Source organism: Procambarus clarkii, chromosome 85 (assembly GCF_040958095.1).
Source record: "Procambarus clarkii isolate CNS0578487 chromosome 85, FALCON_Pclarkii_2.0, whole genome shotgun sequence".
NCBI classification, from domain to species: Eukaryota; Metazoa; Arthropoda; class Malacostraca; order Decapoda; family Cambaridae; genus Procambarus; species Procambarus clarkii.
In genome coordinates this window covers 11,531,457-11,552,082 of record NC_091234.1, presented here as the reverse complement: position 1 = coordinate 11,552,082, position 20,626 = coordinate 11,531,457, and the positions used below count along the sequence as shown (strand labels likewise).

The following is a 20,626-nucleotide window of genomic DNA, read 5'->3' as shown; positions in this document are numbered from 1 at the left end:
AATGGAGTTATCGAGTTCCAGCTCCTGTCATCCACCTTAGTTCTCACGTCTATCTTCGTTAATAGCTATCCAAATTCCCGGAAATTTAACGCCGCTGCATTTGGTACTTAGCAAAATAGATCAAAGCGTTTACCGAGCTCCAACTCCTGTCCTCCGCCTTGGTTCAATGTTCATCAAACTTAGTTATTTCAGAACATCAGACCGGCTCCCACCTATTACTGTTATCAAAGTAAACATTACCTCTCCTTCAACACACTTCTTTACTTAACTGTGTAAATAAACACCCGCTAGGTAATTATCACACGGGCATACACACCCTGCCTCCCCCCCCCCCCACTGTGCCCATCCTCTTCCTTATCTGTTCCCTCACCTCCCCAGCTCTTCCCCCTCCCTCCCTCACCTCCCCAGCTCTTTCCCCTCCCTCCCTCCCTCCCTCCCTCCCTCCCTCACCTCCCCAGCTCTTCCCCCTCCCTCCCTCCCTCACCTCCCCAGCTCTTCCCCCTCCCTCACCTCCCCAGCTCTTCCCCCTCCCTCCCTCCCTCCCTCCCTCACCTCCCCAGCTCTTCCCCCTCCCTCCCTCCCTCCCTCCCTCCCTCCCTCACCTCCCCAGCTCTTCCATCCCTCCCTCCCTCACCTCCCCAGCTCTTCCCCCTCCCTCCCTCCCTCCCTCCCTCCCTCCCTCCCTCCCTCCCTCCCTCCCTCCCTCCCTCCCTCCCTCACCTCCCCAGCTCTTCCCCCTCCCTCCCTCCCTCCCTCCCTCACCTCCCCAGCTCTTCCCCCTCCCTCCCTCCCTCCCCTCCCCTCCCCAGCTCTTCCCCCCCTCCCTCACCTCCCCAGCTCTTCCCCTCCCTCCCTCACCTCCCCAGCTCTTCCCCCTCCCTCCCTCACCTCCCCAGCTCTTCCCCCTCCCTCCCTCACCTCCCCAGCTCTTCCCCCTCCCTCCCTCACCTCCCCAGCTCTTCCCCCTCCCTCCCTCACCTCCCCAGCTCTTCCCCCTCCCTCCCTCACCTCCCCAGCTCTTCCCCCTCCCTCCCTCACCTCCCCAGCTCTTCCCCCTCCCTCCCTCACCTCCCCAGCTCTTCCCTCTCCCTCCCTCACCTCCCCAGCTCTTCCCCCTCCCTCCCTCACCTCCCCAGCTCTTCCCCCTCCCTCCCTCACCTCCCCAGCTCTTCCCCCTCCCTCCCTCACCTCCCCAGCTCTCTCCCCTCCCTCACCTCCCAGCTCTCTCCCCTCCCTCACCTCCCAGCTCTCCCTCCTCCCTCACCTCCCCAGCTCGCTCTCCTCCCTCACCTCCCCAGCTCTCTCTCTCCTCCTTCACCTCCCCAGCTCTCTCTCTCCTCCTTCACCTCCCCAGCTCTCTCTCTCCTCCCTCACCTCCCCAGCTCTCTCTCCTCCCTCACCTCCCCAGCTCTCTCTCCTCCCTCACCTCCCCAGCTCTCTCTCTCCTCCCTCACCTCCCCAGCTCTTCCTCCTCCCTCACCTCCCCAGCTCTCTCTCCTCCCTCACCTCCCCAGCTCTCTCTCCTCCCTCACCTCCCCAGCTCTCTCTCTCCTCCCTCACCTCCCCAGCTCTCTCTCTCCTCCCTCACCTCCCCAGCTCTCTCTCTCCTCCTTCACCTCCCCAGCTCTCTCTCTCCTCCCTCACCTCCCCAGCTCTCTCTCCTCCCTCACCTCCCCAGCTCTCTCTCCTCCCTCACCTCCCCAGCTCTCTCTCTCCTCCCTCACCTCCCCAGCTCTTCCTCCTCCCTCACCTCCCCAGCTCTCTCTCCTCCTTCACCTCCCCAGCTCTCTCTCTCCTCCCTCACCTCTCCAGCTCTCTCTCTCCTCCCTCACCTCCCCAGCTCTCTCTCTCCTCCCTCACCTCCCCAGCTCTCTCTCTCCTCCCTCACCTCCCCAGCTCTCTCTCTCCTCCCTCACCTCCCCAGCTCTCTCTCTCCTCCCTCACCTCCCCAGCTCTCTCTCTCCTCCCTCACCTCCCCAGCTCTCTCTCTCCTCCCTCACCTCCCCAGCTCTCTCTCTCCTCCCTCACCTCCCCAGCTCTCTCTCTCCTCCCCAGCTCTCTCTCCCCTGCCTCACCTCCCCACCTCTTCCCCCTCCCTCCCTCGCCTCCCCAGCTCTTCCCCCTCCCTCACCTCCCCAGCTCTTCCCCCTCCCTCACCTCCCCACCTCTTCCCCCTCCCTAGCTCTTCCCCCTCCCTCACCTCCCCACCTCTTCCCCCTCCCTCCCTCGCCTCCCCAGCTCTTCCCCCTCCCTCACCTCCCCAGCTCTTCCCCCCCTCCCTCACCTCCCCAGCTCTCTCCCCTCCCTCACCTCCCCAGCTCTCTCTCCTCCTTCACCTCCCCAGCTCTTCCCCCTCCCTCGCCTCCATATCCTCCCTTTAATCATCATGTTACGAACCCTTCATAACCGGGTTCTTTTAAACTTTATGATCCTTCTCAAGGTCAGTGGTCCCTAACCTTGTGGATATGTAGTGTAATGTTTAGGGGAATAAATGAAATTACACTTAAAATTAATCATTCCTATTATCTACAAATACCATCATATACAATCTTCTAAAGAGGCCGTCCCGCGCATCACTAGCCCTCACGCGAGCTATCTTCAAAGCTGACGGACACTATGTACACTCTAAAGAGGTCTTCAGCACACCAGTAGCCCTCACACCAGCTGGTGACCTCTTCAAGCGCCCCACTAGCTCACTCGCTAGAACACCCAGTTATTATTATATGTGATAATAATAACTCACAAAACATGACTAAGTAACTAATTTACCTTTTACTTAACAAAAACCGTTTATTAATTATTCTGTTAAAAACTGTATTCGCTTATCAGCTTTAACTTGAACTAATCTCTGATCAACAATTCATTATCCTACCTATCCTGAGTTACCTCAGCTAACCTATCCTAATGTAATTTACATATTCCAACTTGCATATCCTCCCCCTCCCCGCTCAGCTCGTTGTCGCCGTCTGGGGGCTTAGTGGGCGGCTGCCGGAGTGTGATGCTCCTTGGGACAGTCCTCTGTCCTTTTCTAGCCTTGTGCTCCTGCTGCCGTCCTCTCCAATTCTGCTGGGCATCTTTTCCTTTTCCTTCTGTTTCGTTTTTCTCCCCCCTCTTCTCCTATCTGCTTGCCGTTTCCTGCCGACCTTTTGCTTGTTCTGGTTCTTCCCTTGGACTTCTTCTACTTTGACGCCCGGGTGCTTGAGGAGGCATACTCTTGCACCCGTAGAACTGCAGTACCCGACGTCGAGAGCGAGGGGAACCTTTTATTGTCAATCCCCACTTCGTCACTGAACCCGATCTCGACGGACTGTCGGTTTCTTAAGGTGGCGTTTGTGGGGCGTATACTCACGACGCACCCCTAGGAGGCCCCGACAAGATCGGCGATAGCTTCTTGTTGGGTGTCCTGCCTCTAATTGTGGCTCCATGGTGGGTGTGGGGGCACATTCGTGAGTGAATTCGTAATTTCGTCAAGATGATAACCCCTGTTTCGGCTGCTTCTGGCTTACCTTTTCAGGCTCGTGAGGTGGGCGACCAAGCCCCCGAGTCGGTCCGTATTGGAAGACCGGGCTCTGTTGCCTCCGCTGGGCCCCGACCTTGCTCCTCCTTTGGCCTCTCTGACTCCTTCCCCTGGCTCCCCTCCCTCCTCTGTGGTTGGGTCGAGCCCCAAGCCCCCAGTGGTGACTAACCTCGTCCCCTGGCGCGGCTCCTTCTCTAGTTATTACTACTGCGCCTTTTAACCCCTCTCTCTCTGGGGGTTCTCACCGCCGTTCTCGTCACGGCCGCCCTCGCTCGATTCCTTCCAGTTCTGCTACCTATCAAGCCTTGTTTGGTCCCGCTTCGTGGGCCAAATATTTTGATCTCCTCCCTCTTGATTCTGCGCCTCCTGACGATTTCTCCCTTCATCGACATCTCATTGATTCCGTGGATGCCTCCATTACTTTTAACCCCACTCGTCTCGGTACGCGTGTCGTTGCTGCTCCTTCTCAGGATGCTGCTTCCCGCTTGGCTGCCTTATCCTGCCTTGGCGAGACCCCCGTTCGGGTCTCGAAGAACGTCCAGTTGAATGCCAGTGTTGGCACTATTTTGCTCCCGCCCCATGTTGCGACCGGTGTTCGGGACCTACGCGACTGCCACGACGATATTCGACATATCCTCGCTGCCCAGGGCCATTCTATTCTCCAGGTGGACACGTTTACTCGTCCCCCTCGTGGTAGTCGCCGTCAACCCCTCCGGGTTGTGAAGATTACCTTTGATGGTAGGACCCTTCCACCCTCTGTCATTCTTGCTGGTGCCAGGTGCTCTGTCCAGGAGTACATTCCTTCTCCTCGGCTCTGCAACAAGTGCTGGAGGTTTGGGCATGGTGCCCTCCGCTGCTCCGGGACTGTCTCTCTCTGTCCTTTGTGTGGTGGCGAAGGTCACTCTAAGTCGGAGTGCGCTTCTCCCCAGGCTCGTTGCCTCAACTGCGGTGAGGCCCATCCTACCTTCTCCCGTGCGTGTGTCCATTACAAGCTTGAGGCAGCCGTCCTCAACTTGAAGCACCGGGAGCGTTTATCTTTTCCTGAGGCGAGGCGCCAGGTTCGCCGGCTCCCGCCTTACGCTAATATCTCTTATGCTCGCGTGTTGCGCTCTTCCTCTCCTCGTCCTTCCCGCCTTCCTCAGACTCACAACCGTTTCCAGGCCTTGGACCCTGATGCGCCCACTGCCCCCTCCTCTGTCCCTTTGGGTTCTCTCCCGAAGGATCCTCCTCCTGGTCCTCTGTCTGGGGTTCCCCTTCCTTCTACCCGGTCTGTCGTGTCTTCTGTGTCTCCTTCCTCGTCCCCCTCCGATCCTCCTTCCCATCCTCTTCCTCCATCTATCGGCTCTCCCCGCCGCCTGTCGGTGCGGGCGGATGTCCATCGCTCTCCTAATGGCCGTCGTGTGTGCTCTCGTTCGGCTTCTCCTGTTGAGACACTGGAATCCGTTGCCCGGTACGTAGTTGCTGGGACACCGGTCTCTTTAAGTCAGAAGCGTAAGCCTGGCTCCTCTCCTTCCTCTTCCCCGGCGGGTAAGAAGGCTTCGCTTTCTTCCTCAGCTCCTCCTTCTGGCTCTGTTGCTCCTTCCACTCCCGTTTCAGTGCTTGCGCCCCCTGTTCCTGCTATGGAGGTTTCTTTGGCCCCTGCTTCCCTTTCGGTTGCTGCTCTTGCTGGGGTGCGCTCCTCTCTTTCTACTCCCCCTCTTCCTGCTGCTGTCCTTGACTGCTCCTCTCCGTTGTCTCCTCCTCCTCCTCCTCCTCCTCCTCCTCCTCCTCCGGACCCTGCCCGCCCACCTCTGATCTGTTCTCCCGTTTCCTTCCCTCCGTCTTTGCTCAGTTTACCCATGCCCCCTAACCCTGACTTTGCTGACCCTGATCCCGACCCTGATATTCTTTAACGTGCTCTGTTGGTCTTTCGCCTTTGTTTCTTCCTTGTTCTCTGTTTTTGTCCTTTCTCTTCTCGTCGTTGTCCATTCTTCAATGGAACGTTCGAGGTTATTACGCCAATTTCCTCGAACTCCAACTTCTGGTTTCGCGGTTTTCGCCCCTTTGTGTCTGTCTCCAGGAGCCGATGCTTGGTGCTCGTCCTGGTCGTTTTCGTGGCTATTCCTTTCTCTCCCCCCCCCCCAGCCATTGCTGGGGCTTCTAATTCTTCTGCTCTCTTGATTCGGGCTGATGTTCCCTTTGTTCCTTTACTTTTTCCTTCGCCTCTCCATTGTTCTGCTGCTCGTATCTTTGTGGGGAAATGGTACACAGTTTGTTCCATTTATCTCCCCCCGAGTGTCCCGCTCTCTCTTCCTGATTTGAAACACCTCCTAGACTCCTTGCCGGAGCCTGTGCTCCTGCTGGGTGACTTCAATTGTCGTCATTCTCTTTGGGGTGACGTTCTGACGAATACCCGGGGTCGCCTCCTTGAGCCGTTTCTCCTCTCTTCTTCCCTGTCTCTTCTGAATTCTGGTGAGCCCACTCATTTGGACTCTCGAACTCGCACCCTTTCTTGTCTTGATCTTTCTCTCTGCTCTTCTTCTCTTTACTTAGATTTCACATGGCAGGTTCTTGATGACCTCCATGGAAGTGATCATTTCCCCATCCTTGTTTCCTTTTTCTCTTTTCGCCCTTCCCTCTCTTTCCCTAGGTGGCAGTTTGCTAAGGCGGACTGGACCCTGTTTTCCCTCAGTGCTACTCTCTCTGACCTCTCCCTTCTGCCCCTCTCTCGCGCTCTCCTCCTTTTCCATGACACTGTCTTCGACGCTGCCCTCCGCTCTATTCCTCGCTCTTCCTCTCGGGGTCCACGGAAGTGCGTTCCCTGGTGGAATGCGGACTGTGCTCGGGCTGTCCGCTGTAAGCGTGCAGCCTGGAAGAAGCACCGCCGTAGGCAGACGACCGATTCTTTTCTTTTCTTTCGGAAAGCGAGTGCGGTGGCCCGTAGGGCCATCCGTACGGCTAAACGTGAATGTTGGGCATCTTATGTCTCGACAATTACGTCCGAAACCCCTCTGGCCCAGATCTGGAAGCGTATCCGCAAGATAGCGGGTAAGTTCGTTCCCGATGTTTCACCGGTCCTTCACCTCCATGATACTCTTGTGGCGGACCCGTTGCAGGTCGCTTCCGAACTGGGTTCCCACTTTTCTTCTGTTAGCTCTGGTCTTCATCTTCCCCAATCTTTCCTTCTTCGTAAACCTGTCCTTGAGTCTCGTCCTTTAGATTTCTGCACTCATCTTCAGCTTCCCTATAATGATCCCTTCTCTCTCTCTGAACTTCGTTCTGCCCTGGCCCTCTGCGGTTCTACGGCGGCGGGCTCCGATGGTATTCATTATGAGATGCTTCGCCATCTCCCTCCGAGCACGTCTCAGTATTTACTGAGTCTGTATAATCGGATCTGGGAGTCGTCGTCAGTCCCTGAGGACTGGCTCGATGCCGTTGTCCTCCCTGTTCGCAAACCAGGGTCTCTGGGTACTTCCCCTAAGGACTTTCGCCCTATTGCTCTCACAAGTTGTGTCTGCAAACTCTTTGAACGTATGGTTAACGTTCGTCTGATGTGGTTCCTGGAACACCATCACCTCCTCTCCCCTTCTCAATTTGGTTTCCGCAAGTGCCGCAGCACGACAGATGTCCTGGTGAACTTGGAGGTCTATATACGTACTGCTTTTGCTGCGAAGACCTCCGTTGTTGCCGTCCTTTTTGACCTAGAAAAGGCTTACGACACCACTTGGCGTTATCATATCCTATCTCAACTTCATTCTTTTGGCCTTCGTGGTCATCTCCCTCTCTTTCTCCGCAGCTTCCTCTCTCGTCGTTCCTTTCGGGTGCGCCTTGGTACCGCTCTCTCTCCCCCTTTTCAGCAATACGAAGGTGTGCCCCAGGGTAGTGTTCTGAGCACTACTCTTTTTCTGGCTGCCCTCAATGGTCTTCTTTCCTCTCTTCCTTCTGGTGTCTTCTCCGCTCTCTATGTCGATGATCTTACCCTTTGTTGTCAGGGTGATGATTCGCCTCTCCTTCAACGCCGGCTTCAACTTGCGATTGATGCCGTGTCGTCTTGGGCCACAGGTCATGGCTTCAAGTTCTCTACTTCTAAGACTTGTGCCATGACTTTTACGCGGAAACGGGTTGTTCTTCGTCCCTCTTTGTCACTTTATGGTCATCCCCTTGAATACAAGGATTCCGCGAAGCTTTTGGGGTTATTCCTTGACACTCGTTTGTCTTGGTCTCCCCATATCTCTTACCTCCGTGTTGAGTGCTCTAAGTCCCTTACCCTCCTTCGGGTCTTGTCCCATACTTCTTGGGGGGCAGATAGGCGCACTCTCCTTGCTTTACATTCCTCTCTCGTCCTGTCTAAGCTCGATTATGGTTGCCCTGCTTACTCGTCTGCTTCTCCTTCTACTCTTCGCCGTCTTGATGCTTTGCACCATACTGGGTTGCGCCTCAGTTCTGGTGCCTTTCGTTCGACTCCCGTCCTTAGCTTGTATGTTGACACTGGCTTCCTGTCTCTCCAGGACCGCCGTGATCGCTACTGTCTTCGCTATCTTGCGCGGTCCTTGCAACATCCTTCCTCTCGTCTCTGTCGTGCTTTAACTTTTACCCCTCCTGCGGTTCCTGTTCCTCTTCACCACCTCCCTCTTTCTGTCCGGTTATCTCGCCTGCAGGATTCTCTTTCCGTTCGTATTTCTGATGTTTCTCCTCGTGTTGTTCCTTCTTTGCCCCCGTGGAGGGTCCCTCTTCCGCGGTTTTGTACATCCTTGACTCGTATCACTAAAGCTTTTACCCCTCCTACAGTTCTAAAACGCCTTTTCCTCGAGCACTTTTCTTCTCACTCCCGCTCCGTTTCTGTCTTCACTGATGGGTCTAAGTCAGCGGACGGTGTTGGCTACTCTGTTGTTTTTCCTGATCGCACTTATATGTGTTGCTTGCCTCCGGAGACTAGCATCTTTACAGCGGAACTTTATGCTATTCTCTATGCTCTTCGTCTCCTGCTTTCTCGTTGTCAGTCTTCCTTTGTGGTTGTTGTTGACTCTCGTAGTGCCCTCATGGCTCTCGGGTGCTTTAATCCAGTTCATCCGGTAGTTGTCGAGATCCAGCATTGGCTGTTTCTCGTTCACAGTAAATTTAAGTCGGTTGAGTTTTGTTGGGTTCCCAGCCATATTGGCGTGTCTTTAAATGAGCGTGCGGATGCTGCCGCTAAGGAAGCTGTCCGCTCTTGTCCCATCTCTCGTAAAGGCATTCCGTATTCCGACTTTTACCCGGTTATCCATTCCTCAGTCCTTACCCGTTGGCAGGCTTCTTGGTTGTCTGTTACTGGTAACAAGCTACGTACTCTTAAATGTTGTGTTTCCTCGTGGCCGTCCTCCTTCCACCGTAACCGGCGGTGGGAAACAGCTCTAGCGAGGTTGCGTATTGGCCATACTCGCTTAACCCATGGTCACTTGATGGAGCGCCGCCCTGCTCCTTATTGTCCTAGTTGCATTGTCCCTCTTACGGTCGTGCATGTCCTTCTTGAATGTCCTGACTTCCAGGACGAGCGTGTGTCTTGCTTTCCGACCGCCCCTCGCGGTCACCTGTCCCTCGATAGAATTCTTGGTGACTCGGATACTTTTGATATCGTTCGCCTTATGCGTTTTTGTTCTCGTATTGGCATCCTTGGTGATATTTAGCGCCCTCTGATTATTTTGCGTATTTGATGGTGCTACATAGCCTTCCCGGTTTGGTGCCTTCTTTTGATAATTACTTACTTACTTGCATATCCTCACCTACATGATAGAACTTACACAACCTATCGTACCTGACATAACTTACCCATCCTAACTTGGTCTAACTTACATAACTTAATAATGTAACTTACCTATCTTGATTTATTTGTATTAGCCTATCCTAATGCCACTTAACTAACCTAATTTACCTCATGTAACACCCATCCTGACCTGACCTAACTTATTATCATAACTTACCTAACCTCTCCTACCTAATATAACTTACATAACCTAGCCTACCTAATGTACCTTACCTTCTCATGACCTAACATAACTTGCACAACATAATTTACTTATCCCCCCCTTACCTAGCCAAACTTACCTGATGTAACTTACTTAACCTAACTTACCTAATATACCTTATCTGTCCTGACATATCCTAACTTAGACAACTTGCCAAAATAACCGACTTACATAACTCACCTAACATAACTTATTTAAAGCATCATCTTATTCTCTCTGAAACATCAACTCTTCATTTATTTACCCAAACAACACTCATTTACATTTCAGTTACACTCACAAACTTATACAAACTTGCACACATATGCAAAACTTAACCGAATACTCAGTTCATTCACTTACACAAACAAACACAGACTGGCACATGCACACTTACTGTTTGTTCATTAACATACTCTCGTTCTCAAACTTGCACTAAATTCATAAACTTAGTCAAAACAAGTAAATACATTTATGTACTAACACAAACCATATGCACTCTTAGACAGTCTAGCACAACTCTCTCAAAGACTTAGTCACTTTGAGAAACTCTTACACATTACTAGTTTCAGAACGTTATATAAAACGCATATCCAACTAATTTATCTTAGCTGATTCTTATTACTTTTATTCTTGGTAAAGTGTTGTTTAAGCATTCCTCTCTTACAGAGTAAAATACCTTAACCTTCCCCAACCAATCCTGACCCAAACCTAACACACCCCACCTAACCTTTACTTATTTATATTTCCTCATACTTTCCATATAATATATAGGAATGTATTTTTACCACATCTAGTCTTTACATATATTCTTAATACATTAAACATCTTATCATATGTATGTATGTATGTTTTTCTTCAGGACATTCAAGTTTATCAATCTGTGTTTCAAATACATTTGTTTAATTTCATAGGATTTTTTGTTATATATAGGGATTGGTTCGTTCTCAAGAGGCTTGTATTAAAGATGGGATGTTTTGTCATTTTATGGGATATTTGTTAAAGATTGGGTATTTAAGCATTTCAAATGTGTGTTTATTAAAGATATGTGTAAGTCTTTCAAAGGATTTTGTTAAAGATGGGTGTTTGGTCATTTCAAGGGGTCTTTATTAAGGATAGGGTATTTAAGCATTATCAATAGTTATTTGTTAAAGATGGGGTATTTCGTGCATTTCATGATGTTTTGTTAAAGATAGGTGTTTCATGCATTTTCAAGGTATTTATTATATATAGGCATTTGTTCAGTTCAAGGAATATTTGTTAGTGAAGTGAGTTTAAGCTATTTGTACATTTTTTTACTTAAAGTTCATGAAGTCTCTCATAAGTTGTATTTATTATGTTTGATATAATTGTTCTTATTCTCCACCCTTTAACCTAACCTCTTTCTGGTCTTAGTGTATTTATTGTCTTTGATATAATTTGTTCTTATTCTTTGACCATTAACCTAACCTTTCAGATGTAATTTTTTGTATTTGACATATTTTTGTTCTTATTTTTGTTTTTTCACCTCACCTTATCTTGAGGTTATCTTGAGATGATTTCTAGGCTTTTTAGTGTCCCCGCGGCCCGGTCCTCGACCAGGCTTCCACCCCCCAGGAAGCACCTGTGACAGCTGACTAACACCTAGGTACCTATTTTACTGCTAGGTAACAGGGGCATAGGGTGAAAGAAACTCTGCCCAATGTTTCTCACCGGCGCCTGGGATCGAACCCAGGACCACAGGATCACCAGTCCAGCATGCTGTCCGCTCGGCTCCGACGTTAGATATATAGTTTGTTTTGTTTTGTTTATTGTGTTGGACATATTTGTGGTATATATTATCCATAAGTATGCTGTTTCTGAGTCAAAGGCTGTTTAATCTTTTGACAGTTACTTGCTTGGTGAGGAGAAGACAAGACAGTGTATGTTGTAGAGAACTTAGTGTTATGGTGAGGAAGATGTCGATTAATTATTGTATGCCATGTGTATTATTTAGTTCAGATTCCAAGTTTATATTGTGAAGTGTATTTATAAGGCTGTATATCGTTGTTTTGCTGTGAAGTCTGAAGGTTAATTTGTCTATTTCAAGTGGGGCTTACCCATTTACATGCTTGCTATAAGGAAGGTATGATAGTTTGAAGTATTGTTGCAAACTTAGCTTTCTTATCCCATATAACAAAAAAGAAAAGGTACTAGTAATATTGTACACATAATAGATCGTTACCTGATTTCAGTATCTACCAAATTAAATTAGACACCACCTAACCTAAAATAGTGCAACCTAACGATGTTTACAGTTTTAAATTAGGAAAAGCACTCTCTACTAATTAGCAACCTACGATATGCTAGTATTGCCTTGAGAGATTCTCATCGTATTGACTTAAGACTGATAGTACTTGTATGATGAAGTCCACTACAGGGGACAAGTCCACTAAGGCCTCACCATAGCCCGTTAGCTGAATTTTAAACAACATCGGTAGGATCATAAATCTAAGGTTTATTTATTATGCTCCCCTATAGTTGATACTGAGCAGTGTAACCCAGTGACAACCATTTGTGTTTCTGATTTTTATTATAAGATGTTTTATGTAGGTTATCTTGAGGTTATCTTGAGATGATTTCGGGGCTTTAGTGTCCCCGCGGCCCGGTCCTCGACCAGGCCTCCACCCCCAGGAAGCAGCCCGTGACAGCTGACTAACACCCAGGTACCTATTTTACTGCTAGGTAACAGGGGCCATAGGGTGAAAGAAACTCTGCCCATTGTTTCTCGCCGGCGCCTGGGATCGAACCCAGGACCGCAGGATCACAAGCCCCGCGTGCTGTCCGCTCGGCCGACCGGCTCCTGGACTATGGTCTGAACATATTTAGTTAATGTTCGTTATCGGCAGATTCGGTCATCAATGGGATACAATTTCATGGGCGTGCAGGCGCAGTTACCTACTAAGGTATCTGTTGGATGTCAGCTGAAGGTCGGGATACGAATCGCCAACAAAGGTTGGGCGGCGCCAATCAATTATCGGTCAGCTATGGTAAGCAAAACTATCAACAGGCTATTTCTATTTAATTCTTTCATTGCAGACCTGTTTCCAACACAAGTACCACTGTGCTCTACCTTCCCTTCATATCTGAACCCATAACTCTCACTAATACCCTTCATCCTCTTGACATAATGCTCTCCTTTCGACAAACTAACACTTTTCGTAGTAATCTGGTTTACACTGCTCCTCCTGTTTCTAATGCTGCTGGTGTCTACTCTAATTCCTGTTCGTCTTGTCCTCTCCAATATTAAGGGGAAACTGGCCGTACACTTAATGACAGACTTAAGGAACACAAAAGAAGTGTTAAGTCTGCAGACACCAACAATGCTCTCTTCTGTCATGCGAGGGATTATAATCATCCTATTAATTGGTCTTCTAAAAAAAAATTCCTGCCTCTACTCTACACAGACGCCTTCTTGTCGACTGGGCTCCGATACACAACCTACCCAACCTGAACCTTAGTCCTGGCATTTTTGCTGTTGATTCTTCCCTTTCACAGTAAGCTCTTCCTATTCCTTTTCCCTTTCCCTTTCTTCCTTTCCCTGTCTCTTCCCTTAAATGTCTCAACAATCTTAACTAACGTGATCTTACTTAATGTCAGAATTAGCATTATAGTTAATAGTTTTATATATATAAAAGTACACTTGAGAGGATGTGCAGTGATTTAATATATAATATATTCAAAGATTTAAGGGTATCGAGTGGTGTCTGGGGGCTAGAGTTTGTTATTGTTCTAAAAGCTGATTTGTGTTAAATAATTAAAGAATGTAGATGATTTTGGGTACTAGAACCCCAGGTAGATATGCCATAATTGATATAATGATAGATGAGAGAGTAATACCAGGGCAGGGCGAGGTACATAATATCTGATCTTGGAACGAATGCCATCTGTTTTAGAAACTTTTTTAGCTATATTTTGAATGAGGTGCTGGAAATTCAGCTTGTTATCAATGAGAACACCAAGGAATTTACCATTACTTTGTTACTAATTAGGATATTGTTTATTCTTAGATTATTAATTTGAGTAGAGGACTTATAAAATTACATTTCGTTTGGTAATATCAAATGTTAAGTAAGAGTTTTTTAGCAGTTAGCTAAAGTTAGACTTTATTTAGTTCAGTATTCAACGTGTCCTTCAGAAATAAGAGGGTTAGAACTGGAGAAAATGAAGGTTATGTAATCAGCAAATAAAACTGGCTTGAGATGTTGAGAGTCATTTGGAAGTAAATAAGTAAGTAATTATCAAAAGAAGGCACCAAACCGGGAAGGCTATGTAGCACCATCAAATACGCAAAATAATCAGAGGGCGCTAAATATCACCAAGGATGCCAATACGAGAACAAAAACGCACAAGGCGAACGATATCAAAAGTATCCGAGTCACCAAGAATTCTATCGAGGGACAGGTGACCGCGAGGGGCGGTCGGAAAGCAAGACACACGCTCGTCCTGGAAGTCAGGACATTCAAGAAGGACATGCACGACGGTAAGAGGGACAATGCAATTAGGAAAATAAGGAGCAGGGCGGCGCTCCATCAAGTGACCATGGGTTAAGCGAGTATGGCCAATACGCAACCTCGCCAGAGCTGTTTCCCACCGCCGGTTACGGTGGAAGGAGGACGGCCACGAGGAAACACAACACTTAAGAGTACGTAGTTTGTTACCAGTAACAGACGACCAAGAAGCCTGCCAACGGGTAAGGATGGAGGAATGGATAACCGGGTAAAAGTCGGAATATGGAATACTTTACAAGAGATGGGACAAGAGCGGACAGCTTCCTTGGCGGCAGCATCCGCACGCTCATTTAAAGACACCAATATGGCTGGGAACCCAACAAAACTCAACCGACTTAAATTTATTGTGAACAAGAAACAGCCAATGCTGGATCTCGACAACTACTGGATGAATCGGATTAAAGGACCCGAGAGCCATGAGGGCACTACGAGAGTCAACAACAACTACAAAGGAAGACTGACAACGAGAAAGCAGGAGACGAAGAACAGAGAATAGCATAAAGCTCCGCTGTAAAGATACTTGTCTCCGGAGGTAAGCGACACATAAGTGCGATCAGGAAAAACAACAGAGTAGCCAACACCATCCGCAGACTTAGACCCATCGGTGAAGAGAGAAACGGAGCGGGAGTGAGAAGAAAAATGCTCAAAGAAAAGGCATTTTAGAACCGTAGGAGGGGTAAAAACTTTAGTGATGCGAGTCAAGGAAGTACAAAACTGCGGAAGGAGGACTCCACGGGGGCAAAGAAGGAACACCACGAGGAGAAACATTAGAAATACAAACGGAAAGAGAATCCTGTAAGCGAGATAACCGGACAGAAAGAGGGAGGTGGTGAAGAGGCACAGGAACCGCAGGAGGGGTAAAAGTTATAGCACGACAGAGGTAAGAGGAAGGATGTTGTTAGGTCTGCGCAAAATAGCGAAGACAGTAGCGATCGCAGCGGTCCTAGAGAGACAGGAAGCCAGTGTCAACATACAAGCTAAGGACGGGAGTCGAATGAAAGGCATCAGAACTGAGGCGCAACCCAGTATGGTGCAAAGCATCAAGATAGCGAAGAGTAGAAGGAAAAGCAGACGAGTAAGCAGGGCAACCATAATCGAGCTTAGACAGGACAAGAAAGGAATGTAAAGCAGGGAGTGTGCGCCTATCCGCCCCCCAAGAAGTATGAGACAATACCCTAAGGAGGGTAAGGGCCTTAGAGCACTCAACACAGAGGTAAGAGACATGGGGAGACCAAGACAAACTAGTGTCAAGGAATAACCCCAAAAGCTTTGCGGAATCTTTGTACTCAAGGGGATGACCATAAAGTGACAAAGAGGGACAAAGAACAACCCGTTTCCGAGTAAGTCATGGCACAAGGCTTAGTAGTAGAGAACTAAGCCATGATCAGTGGCCCAAGACGATACGGCATCAATCACAAGTTGAAGCGGCGTTGAAGGAGAGGCGAATCATCACCCTGACAGCAAAGGGTAAGATCATCGACATAGAGAGCGGAGAAGACACCTGAAGGAAGAGAGGAAAGAAGACCATTGAGGGCAACCAGAGAGTAGTACTCAGAACACTACCCTGGGGCACACCTTCGTATTGCTGAAAAGTGGCAGAGAGAGCGGTACCAAGCCGCACCCGAAAGGAACGACGAGATAGGTGTGGGATATCTGGGGCTTGACTCAATTATTTAATTATTTAATTAATGAAATTAATAACGAAGGACCACCCACTTTTAAGAAAAGAGGGAAACTAATAAAAAGTGATCATTAGAAACACAAGGAAGAACCAGTGTCTATGGATAAATATTAGAAAGAATAATCACTTAAATAAATAATGGACTGTATGGTTAATTAACTAAAGCCAGAGCCTCAAACACCTACATTGGGGGGGTATTGCTAGAACTTCATATACGTCTAGGAACTAGTGTGGTTCGTGCACCAGTTCATTGTTGAATAAAGAATATTGTGACCAAATTATTATAGAATCAATAGGTAAATACAAAAAGAAAATATTAATGATTGTTAAAATTAGAGAACAATCATCTAAGTAAACACATCCATCTCCAGTTCACATGACAGGCATTCAATGTGATAATATCATGAATATATAGAATAAATTGGAGCAATTAAATGTGTACAAGTAAGTAAGTAATTATCAAAAGAAGGCACCAAACCGGGAAGGCTATGTAGCACCATCAAATACGCAAAATAATCAGAGGGCGCTAAATATCACCAAGGATGCCAATACGAGAACAAAAACGCATAAGGCGAACGATATCAAAAGTATCCGAGTCACCAAGAATTCTATCGAGGGACAGGTGACCACGAGGGGCGGTCGGAAAGCAAGACACACGCTCGTCCTGGAAGTCAGGACATTCAAGAAGGACATGCACGACCGTAAGAGGGACAATGCAACTAGGACAATAAGGAGCAGGGCGGCGCTCCATCAAGTGACCATGGGTTAAGCGAGTATGGCCAATACGCAACCTCGCCAGAGCTGTTTCCCACCGCCGGTTACGGTGGAAGGAGGACGGCCACGAGGAAACAACATTTAAGAGTACGTAGCTTGTTACCAGTAACAGACAACCAAGAAGCCTGCCAACGGGTAAGAACTGAGGAATGGATAACTGGGTAAAAGTCGGAATACGGAATGCCTTTACGAGAGATGGGACAAGAGCAAACAGCTTCCTTAGCAGCAGCATCCGCACGCTCATTTAAAGACACACCAATATGGCTGGGAACCCAACAAAACTCAACCGACTTAAATTTACTGTGAACGAGAAACAGCCAATGCTGGATCTCGACAACTACTGGATGAACCGGATTAAAGGACCCGAGAGCCATGAGGGCACTACGAGAGTCAACAACAACCACAAAGGAAGACTGACAACGAGAAAGCAGGAGACGAAGAGCATAGAGAATAGCATAAAGTTCTGCTGTAAAGATGCTAGTCTCCGGAGGCAAGCGACACATATAAGTGCGATCAGGAAAAACAACAGAGTAGCCAACACCGTCCGCTGACTTAGACCCATCGGTGAAGACAGAAACGGAGCGGGAGTGAGAAGAAAAGTGCTCGAGGAAAAGGCGTTTTAGAACCGTAGGAGGGGTAAAAGCTTTAGTGATACGGGTCAAGGAAGTACAAAACCGCGGAAGAGGGACCCTCCACGGGGGCAAAGAAGGAACAACACGAGGAGAAACATCAGAAATACGAACGGAGAGAGAATCCTGTAGGCGAGATAACCGGACAGAAAGAGGGAGGTGGTGAAGAGGAACAGGAACCGCAGGAGTAAATGTGTACAAAAAGTCTTAGCTTTAAGACGATTTCTATGACATCGTTCATGACTCGTCCTCGTGATCTCAGGATCTCCACACAGAAGCCCTTAGAGGTGAATAACACGAATGTAGTTAACGGCTCGTTGACTCCTCACATACGAGCTGTAATTTAAAGGATATTACGTAGCATTGAACTAGGCTACTTAATTCTCAATATTAATGAAATAGAAAATAAAGATTAGTGCGGTACTAACATTGGATTTTTAGTCGTCTTACGATGTAACGACAGACTGCCCACGAAATATGCAATCTCTAATGATGCATCAAGAAAGAAATATATACTTATTGGCGAGTGCAGTATATGCTGAAGTCTGCCGGTATCGCGTCTCAATCTCAAACTTTCACAATGTTGTACACGTGGTTGAGAGTTTGGCTTGAATATCGACGCGTTATTATTTGACCGAGCACTGTAGATCACGTAGAAGAATAATTATTCGTTCTAAGCTGAGTATCAGTGTAATTCTTGCTGATAATCCCAACGTCACGTGTCTCAGACTCTGACGCCACGACTTTCCCGTCCAAAAACGTATGCTCTCGTTGCTCACTCCGCAACACGAGCTCGCCACACACACACACACACACAATGGCGTCTCTCCCCTCCTCAACCCGCGTCCCGCATTCACCACAAAAATTATTTATCACGAATAATACTATTTCGCGCAATTGTGATTGAAATACTTTAATAAAGACTGGGTTGTGATTCTAGGGATTTAAATATTATTGCTTTCTCGTCTTATGGTGGTAAACGAGAAATGGAGAAGATTTTAGTTTTCTTCATGGCATTCACGCGTGATAGAAAAACTTACTTGATAACAATTGTAACTAAAAACTCTCGATTTAGAATTATTTGGGAGTTATGTTATCCAAAAATAATTATCACACGGAATACTGATGATTTTAGAGAACCACATTCAATTCTCTAACACACTGGCAATAAATGTGTTTAACTAGATATAAGCTGGCGCAATACTGGTGCTTGGTTTCGTAAGAATTCCAGCATCCATATGTAGATATAATGGTTAGTTTATGTGAACATTACTGTTAGTAAGTTTTAGTGACTACTGTAGTTAGTATCTAATAATACTGATTTATTATAATACAATAGTATTGTATTAGTGTTGGAAATTTCCAACAGGAGGAAGCTGCGGAGAAAGAGAGGGAGATGACCACGAAGGCCAAAAGAATGAAGTTCAGATAGAATATTATATCGCCAAGTGGTGTCGTAAGCCTTTTCCAGGTCAAAAAGGACGGCAACAACGGAGGTCCTCGCAGCAAAAGCAGTATGAATATAGACCAAGTTCACCAGGACATCAGTCGTGCTGCGGCACTTGCAGAAACCAAATTGAGAAGGGGAGAGGAGGTGATGGTGTTCCAGGAACCACATCAGACAAACGTTAACCATACGTTCAAAGAGTTTGCAGACACCACTTGTGAGGGCAATAGGGCGAAAGTTCTTAGGGGATTTTCCCCAGAGACCCTGGTTTGCGAACAGGGAGGACAACGGCATTGAGCCAGGCCTCTGACTACTGACGACGACTCCCAGATCCAATTATACAAACTCAGTAAATACCGAGACGTGCACGGAGGGAGATGGCGAAGCATCTCATAATGAATACCATCTGAGCCCGCCGCCGTAGAACTGCAGAGGGCCAGGGCAGAACGAAGTTCAGAGAGATAAGGGATCGTTATAGGGGAATCGAAGATGAGTGCAGAAATCTAAAGTTTTAGACTCAAAGACAGGTTTACGAAGGAAAGATGAAGACCAGAGCTAACAGAAGAAAAGTGGGAACCCAGTTCGGTAGTGACCTGCAACGGGTCCGCCACAAGAGTACCATGGAGGTGAAGGACCGGTGAAACATCGGGAACAAACCTATCCACTATCTTGAGGATACGCTTCCAGATCTGTGGCAGAGAAGTTTCGGACATAATGGTGGAAACATAAGATGCCCAACATTCATGTTTAGCAGTATGGATGGCCCTACGGGCCACCGCACTCGCCTTCCGAAAGAAAAAAGAATCGGCCGGCTGCCTACGGCGGTGCCTCTTCCAGGCTGCACGCTTACAGCGGACAGCCCGAGCACAGTCTGCCTTCCACCAGGGAACGCACTTCCGTGGACCCTGAGAGGAAGAGCGAGGAATAGAGCGGAGGGCAGCGTCGAAGACAGTGTCATGAAAAAGGAGGAGAGAGCGAGGGAGAGGTCAGAGAGAGTAGCGCTGTGGGTAAAGAGGTCCCACAAATTGCCATCTAGGGAAGGAGAGGGGAGGGCAAAAAGAGAAAAAGGTAACAAGGATGGAGAAATGGTCACTGCCATGGAGGTCATCAAGAACCTGACACATGAAATCTAAGTAAAGAGAAACATGAAATCTAAGTAAAGAGAAGAAGAGCAAAGAGAAAGATCAAGACAGGAAAGGGTGCGAGTTCGAGAGTCCAAATGCGTGGGCTCACCGGAATTCATAAGAGACAGGGAAGAAGAAAATAAATGGCTCAAGAAGGCAACCCCGGATGTTCGTCAGAACATCACCCCAAAGGGAATGACGACAATTTAAATCACCCAGCAGGAGCACAGGCTCTGGCAAGGAGTCCAGTAAGTGTTTCAGATCAGGAAGAGAAAGCAGGACACTCAGGGAGAGATAAATGGAACAAACAGTGTATCATTTCCCCACAAAGATACGAGCAGCAGAACAATGGAGAGGCGAAGGAAAAAGTAAGGGGACAAAGGGAACATCAGAGCGAATCAAGAGAGCAGAAGAGTTAGGAGCCCCAGCAATAGCTGGGGGAAAGGTGGGGGGGGGGGGGAGAAAGGAAGCATCGGCTCCTGGAGACAGACACAAAGGGGCGAAAACCGCGAAATCAGAAGTTGGAGTTCGAGGAAATTGGCGTAATAACCTCGAACGTTCCATTGAAAAATAGATATCGACGAGAAGGGAAAGAACAACAGAGAACAAGGAAGAAACAGGCGAAAGAGCAACACGGCACGTTAAAGAAGATCAGGGTCAGCAAAGTCAGGGTTAGGGGACATGGGCAAACTGAGCAAAGACGGAGGGAAGGAAGCGGGATAACAGACCAAAGGTGGGCGGGCAGGGTCCGGAGGAGAAAACGACCCAAAACGCTAGGAAAAAACGTTAAATCAGTGAAGGGGGTTGCGGCTTCCGAGGGACGGGCTAGTATACTACTTAGCAGCGATTCAACGACTAAGTGATCGCACACTTAGTGGAGGTTGAATCGTATCTAGTCTTAATTGTTGCTGAAAGCTGCATGTTGCTCTGTTGGAACCTAGATGGTTGCTCGCCGTACCGCGCCT

At 48.1% G+C, this 20,626-nt stretch overlaps 1 protein-coding gene across 1 annotated transcript in view; it reads left to right on the top strand.

The window, feature by feature from the left end:
• LOC123750484 (uncharacterized) overlaps positions 1-18,522 on the top strand; it is a 141,919-nt gene extending 123,397 nt beyond the window's left edge. The window contains exons 7-8 of the mRNA XM_069316842.1: positions 12,345-12,485; positions 18,460-18,522. Of these exons, the coding sequence (XP_069172943.1) occupies positions 12,345-12,485; positions 18,460-18,522 (204 nt within the window). The remainder of the gene's footprint in view (positions 1-12,344; positions 12,486-18,459) is intronic.
• The last annotated feature ends 2,104 nt before the right edge of the window (positions 18,523-20,626 follow it).